The 23984-nt window shown below is 41.8% G+C and overlaps 1 protein-coding gene across 1 annotated transcript in view; it reads left to right on the top strand.

Moving 5' to 3' along the window:
• PCSK6 (proprotein convertase subtilisin/kexin type 6) overlaps nt 1-23984 on the top strand; it is a gene marked incomplete in the record, with an annotated part of 1289931 nt that overhangs the window by 437412 nt on the left and 828535 nt on the right. Inside the window, 1 exon segment of the mRNA XM_044078680.1 lies at nt 10602-10690. Within this exon segment, the coding sequence (XP_043934615.1) occupies nt 10602-10690 (89 nt within the window).

Raw genomic sequence — 23984 nt, forward strand, 5'->3', positions numbered from 1 at the left:
TGTATTGCTAAGAGCTTCTAGAATGTAATGTTCTACTGTCTGGTTAATAGGGTCAAGAAGTTGAGTTATAAAAGTAACAAAGTTGAAGTTTTAACAGGAATGGAGCATACGTTAGCTGGATTTAAGATGTCTGTGAGGATGTTTGAGTTGCAGGTAGTGGTTTATTTCTTGAATAGAGGCTAGGCCTACTGGATGAGCTTCATGAAGATTAGAGAGAGAATCTTATTGGGAGAAGGCCAGTTGCGTAATATAATAGGAATAGTGATATATTTCGTTTTGGGTTGTTTACTTGTGATAAAAATTGTAGGAGTGGTTAGGGAAGTATAAATGTGGTGATATGGGGTGAGTAGGAATAGGGTTGGGGTGAGGAGTAAAGCAACATGTAGCATGACAGAGCACAGCTCCCCACCTGAGTTAGTATCACATGAAAAGAAAATGACTTGAGACCTTAATATCTATAAATATGCTCTGGGGGAGGGGGTTCGAGGAGAACTCAGATCAGCTAGGGAAGTGAAGGACTTGAAAAAATTCCCATCAGGATACAATATATGGAGCAGCATAAGTAGTGATGTAAGCTAAGGCCTGGAACTTGTAGCAGAAATATTTTTTTACAGATGTATTATTCTTCTCGGTATCAAGTTTAACTGGCAAGAGACTTTTTTTGTGGAGCAGCAGGAAGAATTTAGGGATCTTGGGGACCTGCACTACCTGTGTAAAACAAAAGAAGAAAGGGCAGATTTAGAGGCTTGCAAAGCTATGAGTTGGGGAGAGTATCCTCTAGCGTCACGTTTAGCAGACATCGCAGCAAACTGCAACACTAAATTGAACTCTAAATTTAATGAAATTGTGCATTAAGCAGAACTACTAGCAGGCTGGCGCCATGTAAAATATGATTGAATTTAGTTAGTTTAGTTTGGCCCTCTTCAAAAGGAACCTTGACAACTGGATGGGAGATAGGAAATATACCCCAGGGATCACGTCAGTCACCCTGCTAGACAGGGGTCCAGGGAAGTAAATATTGTGTGAAGAAATAGCCAGAGAATTGTTATGGCTAGGCTTGTATAGGCCCTAGGGCCAATAGCCTAGTACCAATCTATGAACAGTGTAGATTACTGGCATATAAAATATGACTGCCTTCAGTCAACAATGCCTAAAGATTGTCTGTACATTTAACTGCTTTGACTAATCTGTGTGATGGTCAGGTACACTGATCTTCAGTTTTTCTAGGAAAAATAGTGGTAAATCTAGGGTTTGACCGTCTTGAGAACTGAAAATCGTGGCATTTTCATGCAGTTTAGCAATATAGGCCAGAGAACCAATTTAGTGTAAGACTTATTTCTGCTCATATTTATTTATAATATTGCCAACTTGCATTGAGTATTCTGTGCCTAGAATCTGTTTTAATTTTCAATATATATTGATACCGATGAAAGTTTTATAATGAAGTTACCATAATAAGCAAAAACTGCATTTAAAAATCAGAAGTATAATTCATTGATTTCATCTCATGAAAATGGAATTTCATTATTCTGAAAAATGAATATCGGTGACCTTAGTGATGGGTATTGTATATCAGAGAGCACATGCTATGTGCTGTATCTTTAAGAAGCACGTCAAAGACTGAGAGTGCACGTATACATATCTAGCACTTGTCATTCCTAGTGCCATTTTGAGAATGCAGCCAGGGAGTAAACATGTATGATTACAGTAGTTAGTTTGTATATAAGTTACTTAAGTAAAGTCAGTAAACTTCTATCATGATGTGTTTGTATAAAATAAAGCTGCTTAAACAGACCCCACAACGGTCTCTTCTGTTGTGTCCAAAGTAGGAGAGCGACAGGTATATTTGTCTATATAACCTTTGTTGACTGGTTTAGACACTAACCTGGTAACATCTTTTCAGGGAATGCCTGAGGTGGTATTCGTACTGTGAGGGGGAAATTTGGTCAGGACATCAGGGAACGTCCACTATTTTTCAGTAGGTGCCATAGTATCTGATATCCACCTGAGCTACCACTAATTTAAGCAGATGGGACCTCCATTTTAACGTCTTGTACAAAGCACAGCACACATGGTAGTCAAGTACCCCCCTCAGTGCTGCAATGCAGTGTTAGCAATACAATCACCTGCAGTAGGAATATAACCCACAGCCTTCTGGACTACTATCAGCAAAGGCAAGTGTACTACCTATCAAACTACTGACACTGCTGTGTTCTTAACAGTAAGTTTACCATTTCTAACATTCTAATAGCCCTGTTGCTTGGGATAAAAAAAATGTGCACATCACTGTCTGCTGACTATTTGTTCTTTGTGATCTTTTGGTCCTTTCATTCCTCGTGGTAGGAAAGCTGTTACCAGCCCATTCACTCTCTGTGAGATGATAACCAATCACAGTGCTATCACTCTGTCAGCAGATAGGAATTTTTTGATAATGCACCTTAAAACAACCCCATGGTAGTGATGTGAGCTTCTGTATCACCTTGGAGGAGACCACCTATGTCTCTGACTAGGCATGCCCACTTGACATGTTGCTAGGCTGTCGTACCAGCTTGGATGGACCAAACCATACCACTTCCCTTTACAGTCTGTTTTCAAGGTGGAGTGGCGTGTGCCAGGTCACCGTTATGGTAGGAACAATGACAAACCTCACACAGGAATGTCATTGGTGCAGTAGCCGGCATAGGTTGCATCTCTGTTTCTCACACCTCCCTGGCTCTTCCACCTTCCCAAGCCACAAACTGATTTCCTGTCATCTGGGTTGCAGTCGAGTTTTATTAGGGCCATGTGTTCCAATAAAGCTATTATAATTAATAATCAGGCTTAGTCTGCCTATCTATAAAATGGAAAGAGGGGAGAAGATGTGCTGAAGTGTACTGTCCATGGTAGAATTCCTGGTGAAGATCAGGGATCACACTGAGGATCTTTCCACTTTGGAAGGGTTAGCTACCATTATGCAATATGTAGAAGCATGACCATATATAATGTGCATTGGTTGCCTTCCTGGGATGGGTTATGAATATGCCAAGGAGCATAGGGTCACAGAAGTGTCACTGCTTTTACAGTGACAAGCAGTGGTGATTCTGTTCCTTTCTATTCCTACACACTGTCTACAGGAAGCTGATTAAACTACCCTAGCTGGAGGGGTTAAATTATTTGGTGAAGATGCATAACTTGAGGTGTTGCAGTGTGTAAGGTATAGGATGGGAGTGTCAGTGATGTAGATGTGACCCCAAAATAAGTAACCCCATAAAAATAAAAGTTTATGCACCATCACTACAGAATCAGTTTGGAAAGTGAAGGCAGGATAAGTCAGAAAGAGAAGATTCATACACAAGTCATACAAGATGGAGACTTGCCCCTGTGTCATGATTTTTGTAACAGATCAGAGTTTCAAATAATGGTCTTCTAATTTGGGAAGGAGTGGGACAGGACTAAATTATGAACCGGTTGTAGTAGGTGGTCAGTGCTATTTCACCTATGTCCCTGATTATGGAGGTGGTTCTGGTTATTGATCAGAACTGTTGACTGGGGGAGAAAGTATTTTTTTAAGTGAAGAGTGCATTCATTACTTTGCTGTAGCGGTGTTATGAATTTAAAATGTTTAAATTCAAGTTTAGAATGGTGATCACAAATGATCTCTGTGAATGAATGTTGTACATCCTCACTCACAAATCTCAATGCTGATCATTACAAACAAACAAATGGATAAGCTTAAAACAAGAGGGGGCACCCCCATATCTTAGAAACATACCAGCTCCATGGATACACATAAGTGGGAAAGGGAGCACCCCCCCAAAAAAAACATATAGTGATCTCTTGCAATCACTTGTTTCACTCTAACATAAGTGATCACTGAAAAGGTGAGTCTCAAAGAAGCATTGATAAGTCATGGATAGCAGGGTTTGGAGGGAGAGAGTACACAATTTATGTCACTTAGAGTATCCTAAAACATTTGCAAATTATTCTTGAATGCCTCAAACAAAGGAGCTCAAGAAAGTATCATAATAAAGTCTGCTTAGCCTGAGCTAGCAATGTTTTTAAGTCGCACTTTATCTGGATAAAGCCAAGAATTGCATGACCCCTGTCCTTTGGTCATCTGTTCTTTACCCATGTAGCCCCAGTATGTGTCATTTTCCTTGGTTCATCCCCTTGACTACTTCAAGGAAAAGGATATGCCCATTACTTCAAGGAATAGGAGAACCAGGGACTAGATTAAAATGCCAATTAGTGGCAATTGATCAGAGTTGCATTTCTTGATGTTTTTAGGAGGTATGCATTTTGCTTGATACTGAAAACACATTTGAGTTGTGCTGCAGTGGCTGCTTCTGTTGCCTATTTCATGAATATGTCTGCTGGGCCTCATCACATGGATATTGATTTACATCATTACAAATTAAGGTTTGAACTGTGACTCAAGGGTCTGGGCTTCCTTTGGCATTTCATTGTCTCAGGATTTTGCCCTGTGAACCCTTGTATTCTGACTTTTTAGTTTGTCCATCAAAGGAGGTTTAAATTTATATTATTTGGAGCATCTTCCCAGTAGCCACAAACATCATTAGGCCTTTGAATTCACTTACAGCAGATATGATGTCAGGAGCCCCTCAACACTGAGTTTACTTTAGGATTTCCTGCTCTGCGGAACTTTTTTTTTCTCTTCAGTTTCCATGCTTTGTGACACTTGCTTGCTAGTGCATGCTGTTTTGTGAAGTCTGGGCTAAGAGAATGTGCCTGGCCTCCCACCATCCCCACCCCCCATCCCAAAATTATTTTTATGCTTCTCGGACAGTACAGATCTGATTTGTGATATTTACCAAGAATGTTTCCCTGCATTTGTTTTTTGAGCAACACATTAAAATGTGTAAATGGCTGTCAAATCATGAGCAACGTCTTGCACCAGCATTGTGTTTACCATCTGTTGGAAGAGCTCAGCATTTGCTTAGAATTTTAACTAAGGCACCCTGAGCTACAATATGGAACAGTTCCAAATCTGCCTAATATCTCACTAGACAGACAATAGCAGCTGAGAGCACCCAGCACAGTGAAATCAGTAAAGTTCCTCACACAGTCTCAAGGTGGAGGTAAAGTATTATGAGAAAGCAAAGTATATAAAAAAGGCAGATGTCAATCCCACCATCCTAGACTTAAGTCCATTCTTAAGACAGCTGTGTGCATCACCATCAGCCCTTCAGTTTAGTAAGAATCAAGTCCCTGTCATTTGTCTGCTTTGGTAAACAGTAGGGGACCAACCGCAAATGTTGTAGTGGTGCATCCATGGCTCGTAGCACCACTGATCCCTCAGGTAACTGAAGATTACAGGAAACCAGTGTACATCTGAAAACCAGGTCCTCTAATTCACTGGCAAATGAGTAGTAGTAGTAGTAAGCCAGAGTAGAAACACTTTTCCATCAACCTTGCCCTGGTGCTCAGCAGGGCTCACTGGCACAAGATGTCCACTTCGGCATACAAATCAGGCTCTTCACATCAGAGAGTTTGATGTATGGTGGAACCTTTATCACACGTGTGCATATACCCACTGATAATAAAACACCAAGCTGTGTGTAGGCCACTCCATTCTACAAGCTGGGGTATCCCCTGTTTCCATTAACATGCCTCCTGACTTCTAATAATTGCTGGTCACATGCATGAACTGCTAAGTATTGGCTGTTGGCTATCAGTAGGTCTGTACCCCTCAGATCTAAGATTGGAGAAGTCAGAGTTTGTTTTATAACAAAATACTATTAGTATAAAAAAATACACAGACTGAACTAGTTATTAAAAATGCACTGCTATACATAATGCATTAGTAATAAAGTGGTCCCATAAAAGCAATAATATTACAGTAGATCATAAGTCAGAGTGGAGATAGGAGCCTTCTGGTAGACTTTAAAGCAAAACAGCATATGGAACTTCAGTCATTAGATGAAAGACTATCACATTGTATGGTGATAGCAAAAGGAACAAGCAGTCGACATTTACAGTCTCATTCTGGAATGTTCAGCAATTCAAGGGAAGAGCAACACAAAAGCCTAATAAACCATCAAGAGGGAGGCAAGGAACTCTGTTAAAAAGTACCCAACTTGTATTAATGATATATTGCCTTCAGATATGTAGTACTAGTGGATCCAACTCCAAATTGACAATCGGTGCAAAATTGCAAATCCAGAGAAATATGAAGGCTGTTTCGAGTACCGCTAGGTAGTCAAGCTGTAGAGTTGTGCACCAGCTGCAGTCAGTTGAATTCAGTGCTAAGAAAATTGTAGATAGAGGGATTTGAAGTAATCATGATCGAAAGAGACCATGGCATGCACAACCACAGAAACATTTTGCTGAGGGAGTGTGTGTAGTTTGGTTGGCTACCTCAAGGTCCTCTTGTCACAAATACCCCCTTTCAATAGAGAAGGGGTTAAGCTTATGCTTATTCTTGGATGATGCTGATGAGAGGCCCACAAGAAGTGTAATACTACCAACCACCTTGGTCGGGAGGCTGAGGTCCTGGGGATGTGCACACAACCTTTCTTTTACTAAGCTTCTGCAACATACTCTGTTCTGTCTTCTTCCAAGGCTACCTTACAAATCTAGGTGGACCTACTTGTCCAAATGGGGGGCTTCCTTTAGTACGTCTCTATGTGAAGGGCTTATGGACAGCCCCAGACATTAAATGTTTCCATTTTGTCTGGTTGTATTGGTACTTATTTCATAATTCCCAGCCCTTGAGGAATATTGATTTGAGTGGTACCAGTAACATGCCTTGAACTTACCTCTGTGGTACCAATTGCCCCACTGGCAAATGCTTTCATTGGGCACTGGGGCCATGTAGCTTGACCCACTGGTGTTTGCCTGTCAGTTACTTGAATACTATTCAGGAGCAATGGATGGGAGGAAGCTTCTTGTCTCTATCTTGGAGAAACATTTAGGAGTTAAAGGCCCTCATCTGTGTGAGATATATATATATATATATATATATATATATATATATATATATATATATATATATATATATATATATATATATAAAATGAGGTCTTCCTTTTATAACCGAGAGACCCTTAATTGTGTGCCCTGCAGCTATGAAACTCACTGTACTGCTATTAGTTTTTTTTGTGAGAAGGAAGCCCCTTGCACCCCCCCCCCCTCCATGTCCCTAATTTGTACATATGAAGTCTGAGATCACTGTACTTGAACAGAAAGGAAAAGTAGCCAAGTTCCAACAATCTCCAAACACTTTTGCAATATTAATCTTGTTCTAAGGATCACATTTGTGGTCCATGTATTTTTCCATAGAAACTCTATAATGAGGCCTACCAAACCTGAAGTTCGCCCCTTCCCTTTGCCCTGTGATGATCCCATTGTTAAATTCTCAAGCTAATGAACTTGTATCTGAATCGGACTGTTTCACTCCTTTTTCCCCAGATTTGTCAATTATTTGAACAAGAAGGATGAAGATCTTTTGGTTATTCCAGTCATGGAGCTCCATCCTTGAAAAATGCTATTGGTGCATCCTAGAAGTAGCTTGATTTGGTAATTCTCCAAAAGTCACAGTTGCTCCTCTAATGTCCCAATCAGGTAACTAAGCATCCTAAAGCAAATCACTGTGTGATTCATTTGGGTTAGCATAGGCCTCAGACTACAGCACATTTCTACCCTTCATGCTAAATTAATCTTAACATACAAAATTTTTTATGATCCAGTTCTGCAAATCGTTCAATTTAGAGATTAATGCCTGCATTAAAACGAATAAGCATAACAAAATGGAGCTTATAATGAAAATCGAAAATTCTGTGATGAGGTCTCACTATATTTCTGTTAGAATTGTAGAAGTATGGAATGACCTGTCATTTAATATTATACAATCTAAGAGGTTGGAAACTTTAAATTTAGATATGTGGGCCGGTAGCAAGGCCTACATACTATATTTGGAGGAATCAGCATTTCTTGATGGCTGATTGGGCTAAAATGCTGTCTTTGAACTTATGAAGATGAATCTGCTGACCACACAGGATACTGTCTTCCCACGTTCTGGTAATTTCAGCAGGGTAAGTGTTGCTTATGATAGCTACATTCTCCCTCTCGCTCATTCTCTTGACAGAGAAAATCTCTATGTTCAACTGATTCAGTAACCCAAAAGCCAAAACTTGCTGTGTTAACTCATGGTGGCCACACAGTGATGTTACCGGCTTCAGGTTAGTACTAATGCAGGAAGCTATCCCAGTACAAGTCATGGTAATTTTCTGTGGCAACAGAAGGTTCCAGTTCAGAAAATGATTAATCATTCAAGATCTATTCTACTGGAAATTTCCTAAGTGACTAACCACCAAGAAATCTTTGTATTCATCTGATATAGCTGTGAAGCAGAGGAGGGTCATCCATTTAGGATAAGCAGTATGTGCTATTTGCTGCCTAAGATAGCTTACAGATGGTCTTGACTGATCTTAGATACTAGTATGACTTGAGTTGCATTAGTCCATGATTTTAAAATTGTCTGTCTGGTATCTTTGCCCATCACACCCTTGTGAAAAGGTAGAACTAATCCTTCATTGGTCATTTAATCCATGTTTATAAAGAGATTCCACACATTTGCCCTCCATTAATGAACTTTTCCTCCCTCCACTGTACGTGAACTTCCACAATTGACAGATTTGCCCATCTCACGTTTAAATTACTTGGTGGTTCTGCTCTGAAGCTTCTGGTTTGGCAGGTGCTAGTTTCTGTAACCATCGACTGTGCTCACTAGGTCATCATACTTCGTGCTGTTATCTGCATGGAACATTATTTGGACTTCTGCAAGAATCTCCCTTATGACCAGTTTCCTGAAGGTTTTATCAGAATTGTTCTTAAACTGGACCTTTTGCTGTGCGGAGGAAGACCTTCATGCACTGGAAACGCATTGGCATTTTATGTGTTATCTGAGGAGGAAGCATCATGAGTTTATGAAGACATGACAGCTGTTTGTAGTCTTTGTACACAGGAAAGACATGTTTGAAATAAGCAAACACTTTCTGGGTGGATTGATAGTGGCATTGTGAATTGCTTATGACATTGCTTGCCGTCAGACAAACAGCTATCCATTGGAAATTGCTGCTATTAAATGCAGTTGCAGTAGTGGAGTGGGTTTTCCTAGTGCTTGCCTTTAAAATGTTTCCCAGGTTTAATTTCTATCATAGCCATTTGACAGTCAGTTCACACTTACACTAAGCAATACTTGCTCAGTAATAAATCCTGGATGTTTCCTTAAGAGCCCTCACCTTTAGGCTTACTTCTAAATCTGGCTCCTCTGGATTTTTTTTAACCTATTTAACTGCCTGGAGATCTTCAAAGCATTTAATGCAGAAAGTTTCTTAATTCAAATTATGCAGATGGGCACTTAGCATATAATTCTATCTGGGAAGAATTCGGTGAGTGATTTTTTTGCCCTTTCACCCTGCAACCCCCCCCCACAGGTATGGACAAGTGCCACTATCTCACTGATGTGGATGGCTTTTCTCACAGGTTATTCAATTATGTCACTTATGTTCTTGTTTCATGTGTATTTCCAGTCTTGCAGGTTATGCTTAGTAAATGGAGCTCAAACTAAACACAATGAGTAAGCATGCTGTGTTTCTCCAGTGTGGAACTGTGACATGTTGACAAAAAGTGAACACGCCTGTCTGGATTGAGAGGGAGAGAATTGACTGTGGTGAGGAGAGCAGATGATGAAACCCTAGCAGGTGCCTTTTTCCAGAAGGCTTCCTCACATATGTTGTTATGTCTTTCGGCATTTCCCGGTTAGGGGTCGCCACAGCGGAACTCCGGTCCGCTAATGATTGGCAGCTGATTTTTACATGCTGAGTTGCAAGCCCTGATGCACAACCTTCAACGAAGGTAAGCCCATTCACGCACGTCTCCACGCAGAAGACGCTTTAGCTGAGAATCAAACCAGACAGCGTCTTACTGTGAGGCGACAAAAATTCTGAAGGATGTAGCTTTTAAAAGTGCATAGTGGCTGCAGCATTCACATTTTGAAGAACTTTATAGTTTGATTGCAATACATGGAGACATGCCCTAAAAATGACATTAATGTCCCCTCAGTCCTTGAAACTGTTGGTTGAGGCTTACTTCCCTGTGGTGGTTTTATTCCCAGATGTTTGAAATGATACACAGTTATTTTCAATGCTTACAAATAAGCTTAGTAGGGGAGTGCAGGTTTGAGGGGAGGGTTTTCCTCTGAATTATGACAATAGGGATAGGAATGGAAATATTTAATTATGTAAATCATAGCCTTATCTGGACATGACTGATCAGCTGAGTGTTTGTTTTTGTATGTAATGAGCAACATATTGTATTTCTGTTTGTTTGGTGGTGTACATTAGTTACCACAGTAAAGCATATAAACTATTTAAAAAGAAATAGGAGGCACATTGGGATATTGGTAATTGCTGATGGCCATAGTAGCCCCCAGTGCATCATTTGAGAGTATGTGGAGTTTATAGAAGAGCTGACAGCTTGTAGTACTGTGCTTTTTTGCAGGCTAGAGTGCTAATGTTTTTGCATAGTTAGCCTTCTTTGCAAGAGCTTTGTACTTGTTGAGCATAATTACTAGAGACAGAACTGTATTTGTTTTCCAGGCATGGAACACGTTGTGCTGGTGAAGTTGCTGCTGTCGCAAATAATTCTCAGTGCATTGTGGGTATAGCTTACAATGCTAGAATAGGAGGTAAGTGGGAGCTCTCTTGGAGAGAGAGAATGTTTTTTAAACACCTTTATTAGCCTTACATAATTTCAACAATGATATGGGTATGCACACAATTATAGAAAAAGTAAACCATTGTAAACGTAGTTAGCTTGATGCATTTATACATGTTTTAATTTAATCACTTATCTTGTACAAGTTCTGTAAATCCTGCCTTCCCTTAAATTTCACTCCTCTTGAAAATTATTCTGCATATATTCATCATCAACCACATTTTCCCATTTTTCTACAAGGGGGCTGGGCTGTAACAACTGTCACCATCTCTCTAGATTCAATACCAGTCTCTACCTTCTTTGACAGTAATGCCTGACTGTGGGTATTGCATCCACACAATCCATCCCATCTGTTTGATGCCTTTGTTTCCTCTTACCTTCTCCCTGTCTGTCACAAATCATCTTCACCAGATTGTCTATGGATTTCCTACACATGTGCCCAAACCACCATAATCTATTCTCTCTGAACTTTTCTGCAATTGAAGCTACTTGGGCTTCTTTTCTATCCTCGTTTCTTCATCTGACCCACAGTAAGCATCCTGCCACCCGTCTCAGGCAGATCAGTCTCTAATACTACTAGATTCCTCAACTGCTCTGCTATCACTGCCCAGGTTTCTGTAACACACAGTAGTACTGGTCTCACCACTGTTTTGTACACCTTACTTTTCAGCTTCTTTGGCATTCTTCTGTCATTCACTACACCTGACACTTTGTGCCAGTTGGCTGCAGCACCTCTGATTCTAGCTTTGATGCCTCATTCAAACAGGGTTGCCACCCCTCCGTTTTTTTTTTCGGACTATCCAGAAATCAAACTGATTCTCCAGTAGTCCGGAAAAGACTGTATAAACTCCGGTATTCTGTTTCAAAAAGGAAAGACTTATCGGAGTTTGTAAATTGGCTTATTTACTATGCTTTTATATATATATATATATATATATATATATATATATATATATAAAAGCATAGTAAATCAGCCAAAAGCAGGCAGCAGGAACGGAAAAAGAGGGCGTTCCTCGCTGAGTGGTGTCGTGACATCACAAAATGGGTGGGGAGGGGGTGGGGTGGGCAGAGTTACTGATGACATGAGGGGTGTGGCTTTACTCCAGTTTTAGCCACAATGAAAGGTGGCAACCCTACATTCAAACTTCCCATCTCCTCACCCATCTTTCCCTGAGACTTGGAGCTTTTAACCTGTTTCCCTAATTTCCCTTCTAATTCTGAGGTTTGTTCTGGTTTCCCCCTTTGCTGCCATTGCAACAGTCTTACCTGTACTCTTTCATCCTATGAGTCTTCAGTTTTGCATTTTATTCCCCCTATCGTTTGCTGGAGCTCATGTTAAGAGTCTGCCTGCAATGCTGTCACATCTGCATAGAACAACCAATCCCTGAAAACTGTTTGCTAATGTAGTCCATCGGAGTATGAACACTGCGCTCAGTGATGAACCCTGATGACACCTACTTACACTATGAACCCTCCTGTGAGTCCAAACATTATTCGTACTTGTTTCATTGGGTCCTTGTACATATCCTGCACTAATTCTACCAATGTTTCTGGGACTTCAAACCACCACAGGACTGCCCAAATCCTCTTTCTTGAGACCTTGTCATGTTTTCTCCAAATCTAAGAATGCCCAGTTGGACTCTTTTTCTCATTTCTAGCTTCTTCTCAGTTATTTATCCTACTGCAAACATCTGGTTGGCTCTACTGCATTCTGATTTGAATCCAAACTGCTTATCCCATATTTTTTTTTCCTACTACTCTGCTTATTCATTTCGGACTCCCTCTCCATGACTTTCATGCAACGTAAGAGGAAACATGAATTTTCTCCTTATTCATGTACATTGGCACTAGAATGCCTATTCTCCAGTCATATGGAGTATACCTTTCTCTACATACTGCTAGGAGTAACCTCTAGAACCATTTTCCCCTAAATCACCCAACATATTTATCATATATGCCTTTGATGTCCTACAGACTAGTGAATAGGTTGCTGCTGGCATCCCTCATAAAGGGTGTGTGACTATACTCTTTATCTTATGGTCTTTCCCTTGCAACTTAATAGGTTTTGTGCCATATACTGAGCTACTTTCCAGAAGTTGACAGAGTGACTATGATGCCTTGTTCTTTGCTATTGCAACTGCTGTCTTAGCTTCTTTGTTAGCCAACCAGTATTCCTTCTTTGTCTGATCCATCTTTTCTATCTCCCACTTTTTCCTGCGCTCATTTCTTTTGATGATTTCCAGGACTTCTGCGTTCCACTACCAGTTTACTTCATGTACCTTATTTCCTTGACTGTCATTCATTTGTTCTATAGTCCTCAAGCATGATGTTTTGAGGGGTTGCCATTCTACTTCAACTCTACCTATTTCTTCTTCCTGTAGTGCAAGACCCTAAGTGTCTCCTTGAACTCTTGTGCTTTCTCTTCTGTCAACTTCCAGGTCTTCTGCCTAGTGTCTGTTGACCGTAGAGCATTTTTGACCCCTTCTTGCAGCTGATTCTGGCAACCAGGGATTTTTGCTTTGACTAACCGTTTCACTGGAGATGACTTTGCAATTACTGAAGCTACTCCAATCCCTTTTCCTATTACTAGGGAAGTCTACCTGAGTTGCATGTTGACACTGCTGTATGTGATCTTGTGGCTACTTCTCTAATTGAGCTATATGTTAGCCACCATGACATCATTTTCCAGACAGAAGTCCAGAATGGATTCTCCTTTATTATTTTGCCCCACCCATGTGGACTCAGACAGTCTTCTTATCCTGTTCTGATACATGCATTCAGGTCCCCCATTATCAACACCAACTCAAGCTGATCTGTCTTATCTAATGGATCCTACAACTACTGCCTGCATACACATTTTCTCGCTATCATAACCCTGCTGCAAAGCATAAGCTGAGATTGTGAATGGTGTCCTATCTTTACACTGGAGTCTGATTTGTTACAAGTCTGTCACCAATTCTGATGACCTCCTTCACTATCTTCTGAAGCTTCTTCCTCAACACAGTTCTTACACCATTTCTAGTCTGGTCTCCATCTGATTAGTAGACTCTGGATCCCCAACCAAGTGGCTTTGCTTCACTGCTCTTCCATCTTGTGTCCTAGATACATAGGATGTCCGTCTTTCTCCTCTCTGCCATCATGCAATCCACTTCCAAACTGCATCTTGTTAATTAAATCTATACTGAGTGTAGCAATCTTCAGTTCTTGTTTGGCAGGTTGGTTGGTTTTGTGTCCAGATTTTGCTCAACAGAGCTATCCTAGATAAACAAGCTGAGCAACTGGACACCAGTTGGCTAGTAGCTTATTGGCTCAAGGCTAGTGGCTTTTATGATTGTCACACACTGGCCAATAGGGGCACATAGACCTTCTCTCCACATTACCATGGGTCCTTATTATAGGTCAGAGTAGGCCAGATCCTCGACCCATTTATCACTGGAAAATACCCATGCCCATTTTTAGTGTTGGTGGTCAATATAGCCAAATCATCTAGAGGCAATTTTTACACAATCGTGTGGCTAAGACCCCTGACTTAAAGCGCTGTCTGTGATTAGTGTTCTCTCTGCATGTATTGTTTCCACAGTTTTCATTTATTTGTATATAAATTTGCTCCTCCTCTTCTAAAGATCCCATCTCCAATTCTTTTATCTCCCGTATAACATTCAGTATTTGGTTGGTTTAGATATCCGTTTCCATTTTCTAGTAATAGCTTTTTTTGCAGAAGTAACGTTAAACTTAGCCACACCCCTCCCTATTTCATAGTCATGACTTTCCACTTTGATTTGTATCCTTCTGCTTATGTTTTATGTAGCTGTAAAATACCCCTTCAAATCAGGTACACCTAAATCACCTTGTTCTATGGGAATAATGGAACTTATCCCCCTTAATTTTTGCTCTTTTCCTCTCTCAGATTCATTCACCTTTCATCTTAAGGCTACTGTGTCTAGACAGTTCAAGTTTTTTATCCCAGGTCAAACAGACCTTTTCTTTGGATACAAACATTTGCTACTCCAACATTTCTGACGAAGTACACTCTAAAGAATTTTATTATATATTTTTAAATCTGTTAACTTTTTATATTGCCTAAAAAATGTTCCGCGTTCCCGGTTGCCTCTTTTCCTTCACACTTACAGCAAGTACAATCTAAGTAAAAATTCTGTGAAGTAAGTGTGGGGTATAAAAATGCCTGTGTATCACTTGCATACAAAAATCTTAAACCTTCTGGGCTTTGTAACAAACTTGGGAGCCATGCAGATGTCAAAATTGGGAGCCATGCCAATGTCCTCCCACTGCTCCATTGTGTTTTCTTTCCATTCTCTTTTTCCAGACTTTTCTAACCTATTGTTGATTCTTGGTAATCGTGCATTATGTTATATGCCCTGCTAATTATCCTTTAACAGCAGCTTGTGTTCTAGACTTAATTAAAAAATTAACCATGCTGGTCTTTCACTTAGCAGTAACCTATCCCTCTTTCTTTGCTGATGTTCTTTCAATCCCTGGTAAGGAATACAGTCTGTAATCTGCAGTCCAAACTTCTGTTTGATCTCAATCCACTCTATTACCTTTCCTTTCCATAGTTAATTGTTCCCTAAACCTTGGTTGTAATAGAGCTTCCACCTTCAGTGTGAACTGATTTTTAATTGAAAATACTTGCTATTAATATAAATCTTTAAAGTATAACCTGCTTCATTGTTCTGCAGTTGTTGCCACAGGGAAAATCCATACAGCTCTTTTTTTTCTAAATTGCCTCTTCTGGTAAAGCTTGGAGTGGAAGTGAGATGAGCTGGTAAGACCAAATTCTGTTCTCCCTAGCAAGTCTACAGCTTATTTTGGATCCCTAGGCAAGCTGAGAGATGGTCCCTTCATCATTATCCTGGGTCTGCCTTGGCCCGCTCCTTAGTGGTGTTTGCCTGGCACACTTGGTGTGGGGAGGCAGTCTCTCAACTGGCTTCTGCCATCCAAGAGTAGCCACAGCTTTAATGCGAGAGCTGCCAGGATGGTAGGGCTCCTTACACTACCACTCAGAGCCAAGCTTCACTATCCTCCTGAAGGAGTATCCTTCCCAACACATTCCAAAGTTTATAGTTCTAGATGACGATGGAAAACTAGTTACCAGTAAATTGAAAGCTTTGTCCAAAGACCCACCTGTTGCTGCTCTACCACAGGCCAATGCAACAACTGCAGTACTGCTGATGTGCCCTTCCCCACTGGTCATTCTTCCAATCCCTTCTATCCTCTCTTAAAATAGCCCCCAAAATACTTGAGTTCCTCCCAATGAAGTAGCTATTGCCCCATCCCCCTATCACCTGCAGAGTAATAAGCTTTTTTTTCCTTGATGGGAACATGTTTGATTTTTAGTTTTATACACAGTAGCTACCATATACTTTTCCTGTTCAGTTATCTCAAAACTGTTTCTAAGAACACATTTTTTCCTCACTGAATTGCTGTGAGCCCATGAGCAAACAGCTGATTTAAGTGCTGAATCCTGGCCTAGAAGGTCAGACTGGGGTTATTGCTTGACTTTGTGAGATCAGAGGGTCACATTTACCCTTTTTTTGTTAGTGGTAAAAGCATTTTATCTGAGTTTTAGCAAAAACATTTGCCTCCAATACAGCTTTTCTAGTCTTAGCATTCCAGGTATAAGAATCCAATGAATGACCTTGAATTTTAGTTATCACATCTGTATTCAGATTTTGAATGTAGATGTTTCCAGACTAAATTAAGTAACACTTACTTGTAATGTATGTTTAGAAATATGTGCATTAGACAATTTTTTGCAATTCTTATATTCCGGCAACTGAAATAGATTATACATGGAATTATAATATGTAGTAGGAGTTGGACATTTAAATGATGCTAATCTGTTAGGCATTTGAATGAGTAGTCAGCTTATAAATTTCTTTTTCACTCTGCTGAAAATGTTATCATATCTTCAATGACAAATTCACCAGAAACTTTCTTGATTCAGAATTTGGTAAAACTGTTTACATGCATTTGATGTATATATATATATTTTTTGAAATTATGCATTAAGGAAGTTTCTGTTTATAACCTTTGGCAATAAAATAAAGGATACGTCTGTCTCCACTTTTATGTTTACAGAACATAGTGTCTTATTTGTAATTGTTTTGCACACGTTGCTTCCACTGCCTGTTAATACTCAGTCTCTTCCCCCTTAACAGTACATTCATTCCCTGTCACTGGGATGGGTGTCAATCAGGATGGGCCATAATTCAGATAGCCATCCGCGTTGGTTAATGTTTTTCAGGTTAGTCCTCTAAGCGCACACTGCTTAATATGAGGGAAGGGTACAATGTGCTATCTGTGAAGGACCGTCCCCTCACTGCTGCTAAATGCATTACCTTCTGTGCATACCTGAGGCACAGGAGGTGGTTTCCTTGATACCCACATGGGGGAAATTGTACCTGCTTAATTGTTCCAAGACTGTGCACAATTCTCTGCACTCCTCTGGGAGAGGCAGATGTGCTCTACCCCTTTACTTCACTCTCTCCTGGCTTGGCTCTTCTATTGCTGGGTTCACTTATCGAATCCCAGTCATCTGAATCACATTCAAGCCTTCATCCCTGGATTCCACAGAGTTATGTTATGTTTTTATGTCGTGAACTGCATCTAGTCCTGTCCACCTGCTCCTTAAATGTTTCTTTTCCAGGTATCCTCTTTTCTAATAGCACAGTCTTCACAATTCTTGATGTTCATCATTTGATCTCTGCTGCAATAGCCTTAGCTATATGGTTGTATCCTACATAGGTTCATACTAGGCTATCTGCCCTAGGGCATTTATAAACCTAGCCAGAATGTGTTTGGCTTTCACCACCCATTTTAAATTAATTTTGCTATGCCCTCTTTTGAGGTTAGTATACTGTGCCTCTGTCTAACAGTGACACAGAAGTGATACCCGGGGTAAACCTACGATCTCCCATCCACTCATCAAGATTCCTCTTCATAGGTTCATACTAGGCTATCTGCCCTAGGGCATTTATAAGCCTAGCCAGAATGTGTTTGGCTTTCGCCACCCATTTTAAATTTATTTTGCTATGCCCTTTTTCGAGGTTAGTATACTGTGCCTCTGTCTAACAGTGACACAGAAGTGATACCCGGGGTAAACCTACGATGTCCCATCCACTCATCAAGATTCCTCTTGAAGAGAGTCAATGAGGGACTCTGCCTAACCTGGACTGGGATTTTATTCCAGAGTGAAGGGAGCCTCTGGGTTATGAATCTGTCCCTCCAGCATGTCCTATTTATTTCAGTGCTGAGGTTCAAGTCTCTCGGCGTAGCTCGATGGGCTTTGGATTTTCTGAGGTGCAGCATGTCCATTAATTCCAGGTTGGACATGGCTTTATACGTCCGGCACAGATCGCCTCTGAACAGGCGGTATGCCACTGAGTAGAGCTGGAGTTTCTTTAACCGGGCAGCATATGGCATCTGTTTGAGCCCTTTGATCCTCTTGGTGAGGTACTTTTGGGGTCTTTCCAGTTGCTGCAGGTGTCTGGTAAGGTACATCCCAAAGGGGCATTGTACTCAATTATGGGCCTGATGAGGGATGAGTAAAGAGGCACGATGACCTCCCCTGATCTAGATGTGAATCCTTTCATGATTAGGTGGGCTATATAAAATGTTTTTCTAACCACTTTGGCCACGTGGTTGTCAAATGAGAGATTGCTATCAACTTGGGTCCCCAGGTCCCTAATTACTTCTTCTGTACTTGATTTCCACCTATGTGGTAATTTGTGGGCACTTTGTTTTTGCCAAAGGGGATGACTATACACTTTTTGGCATTTAGCTTGAGGCCATGGCTCTGGCACCAGTTGTCAGTTTCTATGAGGCCCTTTTGGAGGATGCTTGTGTCGGCTGGAGAGTCGATTATGGCGCCCAGTTTGCAGTCATCTGCGAACTTGGTCAGCCACAGTCCTTCTGTGTTGGCCTGTACCTCCGAGAAATATATACCGAACAAGAGAGTTCCCAGGACTGAGCCTTGTGGGACCCCACTTGTAACTGGTTTGGAGTCTGACATGGCTCCAGCAATTCTAACCATGTGGGTTCTGTCCTTGAGCCAGTTTGCAATCCATCTAGTGACATAGGCGTTTATATTTAAGCTGGTGAGCTTATCTATAATGCCCGAGTGGGGTATTGTATCGAAGGCTTTTGCGAGGTCCAGGTAGGCTGTGTGGACAACCTTCCCCTCGTCAATGGCCTTGGTGACTGTTTCAAAGAAATCAAATAGGTTTAAGAGGCAGGATCTGCCTTTAACAAAGCCGAACTGGGTAGGATCCAGTGTTTGTAGGTCCCCAATATCTTTATTTATGAGGTCCATGATGATCCTTTCCATAGCTTTGCAGACCAAGCTAGTCAGGCTTATGGGGCGATAGTTTCCAGGATCCGTTGAGGCACCACCTTTATGGAGAGGGACCACTGTTGCTGTACGCCACTCTTTGGGCACATATCCTGTAGTAAGGCTGAGATTGAACAGTAGTTTTATGTTTGGGTTTAGCTCTTCTTGGAGTTCATGTAGGACACAGCCGGGACACCATCTGGTCCCATTGATGCTGTGTTTTTGCTTTGGAGAGGCGGCTCTTACCTGAGCATCTGAGATGTCAGGGGCAGCACTCTGCTGGGATAGATATTTGCCCTTTGGTGGGGAGGGGAGAAGTTTGCGCTGAACCTGTCAGCTAGGATGTTGGCAATGTCTGTGGGTTCGTGTATTTTTGTCATTTTGGACTAATTCTGAGCATATCTGGGAATTACCACCCAGGTTCCTAACATAACTAAAGAAAGCCTTGTGATTATCCTTAGTGTCCTGTGCAATTTTTCTCTCGAAGCTGGCCTTAGACAATTTGAAGAGAAGAGAGTCAATGAGGGACTCTGCCTAACCTGGACTGGGATTTTATTCCAGAGTGAAGGGAGCCTCTGGATTATGAATCTGTCCCTCGAGCATGTCCTGTTTATTTCAGTGCTGAGGTTCAAGTCTCTCGAGCGCGTAGCTAGATGGGATTTGGATTTTCTGAGGTGCAGCATGTCCATTGATTCCGGGTTGGACATGGCTTTATACGTCAGGCACAGATCACCTCTGAACAGGCGGTATGCCACTGAGTAGAGCTGGAATTTCTTTAACCGGGTAGCATATGGCATCTGTTTGAGCCCTTTGATCCTCTTGGTGAGGTACTTTTGGGGTCTTTCCAGTTGCTGCAGGTGTCTGGTAAGGTACATCCCAAAAGGGGCATTGTACTCAATTATGGGCCTGATGAGGGATGAGTAAAGAGGCACGATGACCTCCTCTGATCTAGATGTGAATCCCTTCATGATTAGGTGGGCTATATAAAATGTTTTTCTAACCACTTTGGCCACGTGGTTGTCAAATGAGAGATTGCTATCAACTTGGGTCTCCAGGTCCCTAATTACTTATTCTGTACTTAATGGATTACCACCTATGTGGTAATTTGTGGGTACTTTGTTTTTGCCAAAGGGGATGACTATACACTTTTTGGCATTTAGCTTGAGGCCATGGCTCTGGCACCAATTGTCTGTTTCTATGAGGCCCTTTTGGAGGATGCTTGTGTCGGCTGGAGAGTCGATTATGGTGCCCAGTTTGCAGTCATCTGCGAACTTGGTCAGCCACAGTCCTTCTGTGTTGGCCTGTACCTCCGAGAAATATATACCGACAAGAGAGGTCCCAGGACTGAGCCTTGTGGGACGCCACTTGTAACTGGTTTGGAGTCTGACATGGCTCCAGCAATTCTAACCATGTGGGTTCTGTCCTTGAGCCAGTTTGCAACCCATCTAGTGACATAGGGGTTTATATTTAAGCTGGTGAGCTTATCTATAATGCCTGAGTGGGGTATTGTATCGAAGGCTTTTGCGAGGTCCAGGTAGGCTGTGTGGACCACCTTCCCCTAGTCAATGGCCTTGGAGACTGTTTCAAAGAAATCAACCAGGTTTAAGAGGCAGGATCTGCCCTTAACAAAGCTGAACTGGGTAGGATCCAGTGTCTATAGGTCCCCAATATCTTTATTTATTAGGTCCATGATGATCCTTTCCATAGCTTTGCAGACCAAGCTAGTCAGGCTTATGGGGCGATAGTTTCCAGGGTCCGTTGAGGCACCACCTTTGTGGAGAGGGACCACTGTTGCTGTACGCCACTCTTTGGGTACATATCTTGTAGTAAGGCTGAGATTGAACAGTAGTTTTATGTTTGGGTTTAGCTCTTCTTGGAGTTCATGTAGGACGCAGCCCGGGACACTGTCTGGTCCAATTGATGCTGTGTTTTTTGCTTTGGAGAGGGCGGCTCTTACCTGAGCATCTGAGATGTCAGGGGGGCAGCACTCTGCTGGGATAGATATTTGCCCTTTTGGTGGGGAAGGGGGGGGGGAAGTTTGCGCTGAACCTGTCCGCTAGGATGTTGGCAATGTCTGTGGGTTTGGTGTATTTTTTGTCATTTTGAACTAATTCTGAGCATATCTGGGAATTCCCACCCAGGTTCCTAACATAACTAAAGAAAGCCTTGTAATTATCCTTGGTGTCCTGTGCAATTTGTCGCTCGAAGCTGGCCTTAGACGATTTTAGGAGTGCCCATAGGTTTTTGCTAATACTGATCAGAGATGCCTTCCCTTTTTGGGATTTTGCTCTATCATTTAGTAGCTTCCTCTTTCTATTGTATAGTTTGTTTATGGCTGGGGTCCACCACACAGGATGTCTGCCTTTGGAGGATTGGGTCTTGGTTTTATTTGGGATCGCATGATCCATGCATTCCAGAAGGTGTTCATAAAATGCGTTTATAAAGGATTCTACGGTCTGGGCCGTATTTTTCACAGGCCTGGGGGCTTTGAAGGATTCCACCTCGGGTTTGAGGAGTGTGATATTTACTTTAGAGAAGTTTTTCACTGTGGTTTTCTGGGCAGGGGGTGGGGTCGGGATGTGAATATCCAGTGAGATTAGTTTATGGTCTGATCTTACCAGTGAGGGATACACTTCTGGTCTGGAACAGAGAGTCCTCATGTTGGTGATCAGGTCCAGTATGTTTCCCCCTCTTGTGGGAGTGGTAACAAGTTGTTCCATAGCATTTGAGTTTATAAATTCTAGGAACCTTTGGGCTAGGGTGTTGGAGCTAGAGTAATGCTCCCAGTCTGTTTGGGTAGTTGAAGTCGCCCAATATAATGGTGTTTGGAGAGACCTTCATATTTTCCAAGTGTTCTCAGGAAGGCCAAGTGGGGTTTCTGGGTTTGGGAGGGTGGTCTGTAGCAGGCTATAAACTGGAAGGCAGTTTTACCCACTGTTAGTTGCACATGGATAGTCTCTGATGCTTCGTGCTGTGCCACCAACCTGGAGGTGTGGGTATCTTTGACGAATATTGATACTCCCCCTCCTTTTATGGGTCGGTCCAAGTTTTGGGGCCAAAAAGCATGGTATGAGGTATAACCTGGTAGTGCTGGGGTGCTCTCGGGAGCCTTGATCCAGGTTTCTGTTACTGCACAGATATCTGTGTTCTCCATGCTAAGGAGAGTTTCGAGTGCGTGCATCTTGAGGTTTAGACTTCTGGCATTGAGTAGCATTACTCTTAGTTTCTTATCCCTTGTGATACCTATGGAGATGGGTTTGTCTTTTGAGCCTTGCCTAAAAAAAGGCACTATGGGGGTAGCAAGAGCCTTTGCCAATATCCGAAAGCCCAGGGGTGACAGGTGCAAGCCATCCCTAGCGAAGCATCGTGGCTTGTCGAGCATGTCATCCCAGGCTGACGGGCATTGGATCCCCTTTGAATGACACCAATACTTAAGCCAATTGTTAAATTGATCATCTTGTCTTCATATTGTGGCATCATTCTTGGTAAGGGTAAGATGCTACTCAAGGTCAGGGTCATACTGGCCTGGGCCACATGCTCAGAGAGCTCCTCTGTCTCTTTTCATGTAGTCCAGGGAGGTACATCTCAGGTCATTCACACCAGCATGGACAGTGACTGAGTCATATTTGTACTTGCCTTGGAGTGACCTGAGTGCTTGTGTTATGTGGCGGATCATAGCGCCCGACAGGCAGCTCACCGTGACCTTCTCCTTGTTCAGCCTGGTGAGCGGGACGTCAGTGTGCCTGACGATAGTCACCTATTACAAGTGTATCAGGTGTGTTGTTTAGCCTTAAGGGCTGTGACTGTTCAGCACACTGGCTTTGTGAGCTATGTGTTGCACGTGTTTTGTTTTGGGGTAGCGGTTGCTTGGGTGTCTGCTTTGGAGGCCTCTGCTGCTTAGGCAGATTTTTATTTAAAGCCTCCGAGTATGTTTTTTGTGTGTATGTGTTTGGTTTGCTGTCATGGTAGGTCTATGTGAGACTGGAATTGTAGTGAGTGTGGTTTCCTTCTCCTCCTGACTGGTTACGCCAATACTGAGTTGAGAGAGCTTAGCCTCCAGTTTGGCTATATGGATGCATCTCTCACATGTGTTGGAATTTGTTGGGAGGAGGAGAGGGTTGTCTGTGTACATGAGGCAGTTGTAACATTGCCTCAAGATTCCCAGATTCACCAGCTGGACCGGAGAGGAGATTGACAACTGACCTTTGGACATGCTAGAATAGTATTGGGCATTCCTTTATAATTGAAAAAAGGGCCAATGGGGAACAAGGTACTCAAGGGGAGTTTGCGAGGGTGTAGTGCTTTTAATTATTTAGTGATGACTTATATAATTGCTTTAGTGAGCAAGTGCCAGGTAACTTAAATGAAGTGTTACAGGTAACTTAAATGCAAAAATGACAAACAGTAACTTTCTTTTAAGTGAAACAAGGAAATAAGTACAGTAAACAATGCAGATATCACTAGGGATCCACAGAAGTGCTGAAAAACCGTGTTTTAGGTGGTATTAGCGTTTCAGGGAAAAAACAAGCAAACAAACAACAAGCATACAAACAAAGCTAGATTCAGCAGGCCTGGATCTAGTCTATGCTACAGCAAACAAGGTGTAGCAATTTCAGTAAGAAGCAGTTCAAATATGCAGGCACTATAAGATTTTAACCAGAAATTCCCAGCTCAGAAGGGCAGAGTCCAACCTCTCCTCCTACAAGAGTGCAGACCATGAACCCTTTTAATGTAAAATAACTGGCCTGAAGCCCAAGTGCTTAAACCAGAATTAATACACTTTTAGAATAACTGGCACTGAGCCCTCAATCAGCAGTTCCCAACTTAGAAGGATGTAAGCTACCTGTCCTGCCAGTACAGTGCAGACCACAAACCTTCTTAATGTAAAACAACTGGTCTGAAGCCCAAGTGCTTA

The sequence above is a fragment of the Protopterus annectens genome, chromosome 7.part1 (assembly GCF_019279795.1).
Source record: "Protopterus annectens isolate FY-2018-M chromosome 7.part1, PAN1.0, whole genome shotgun sequence".
Classification (NCBI taxonomy): Eukaryota; Metazoa; Chordata; order Ceratodontiformes; family Protopteridae; genus Protopterus; species Protopterus annectens.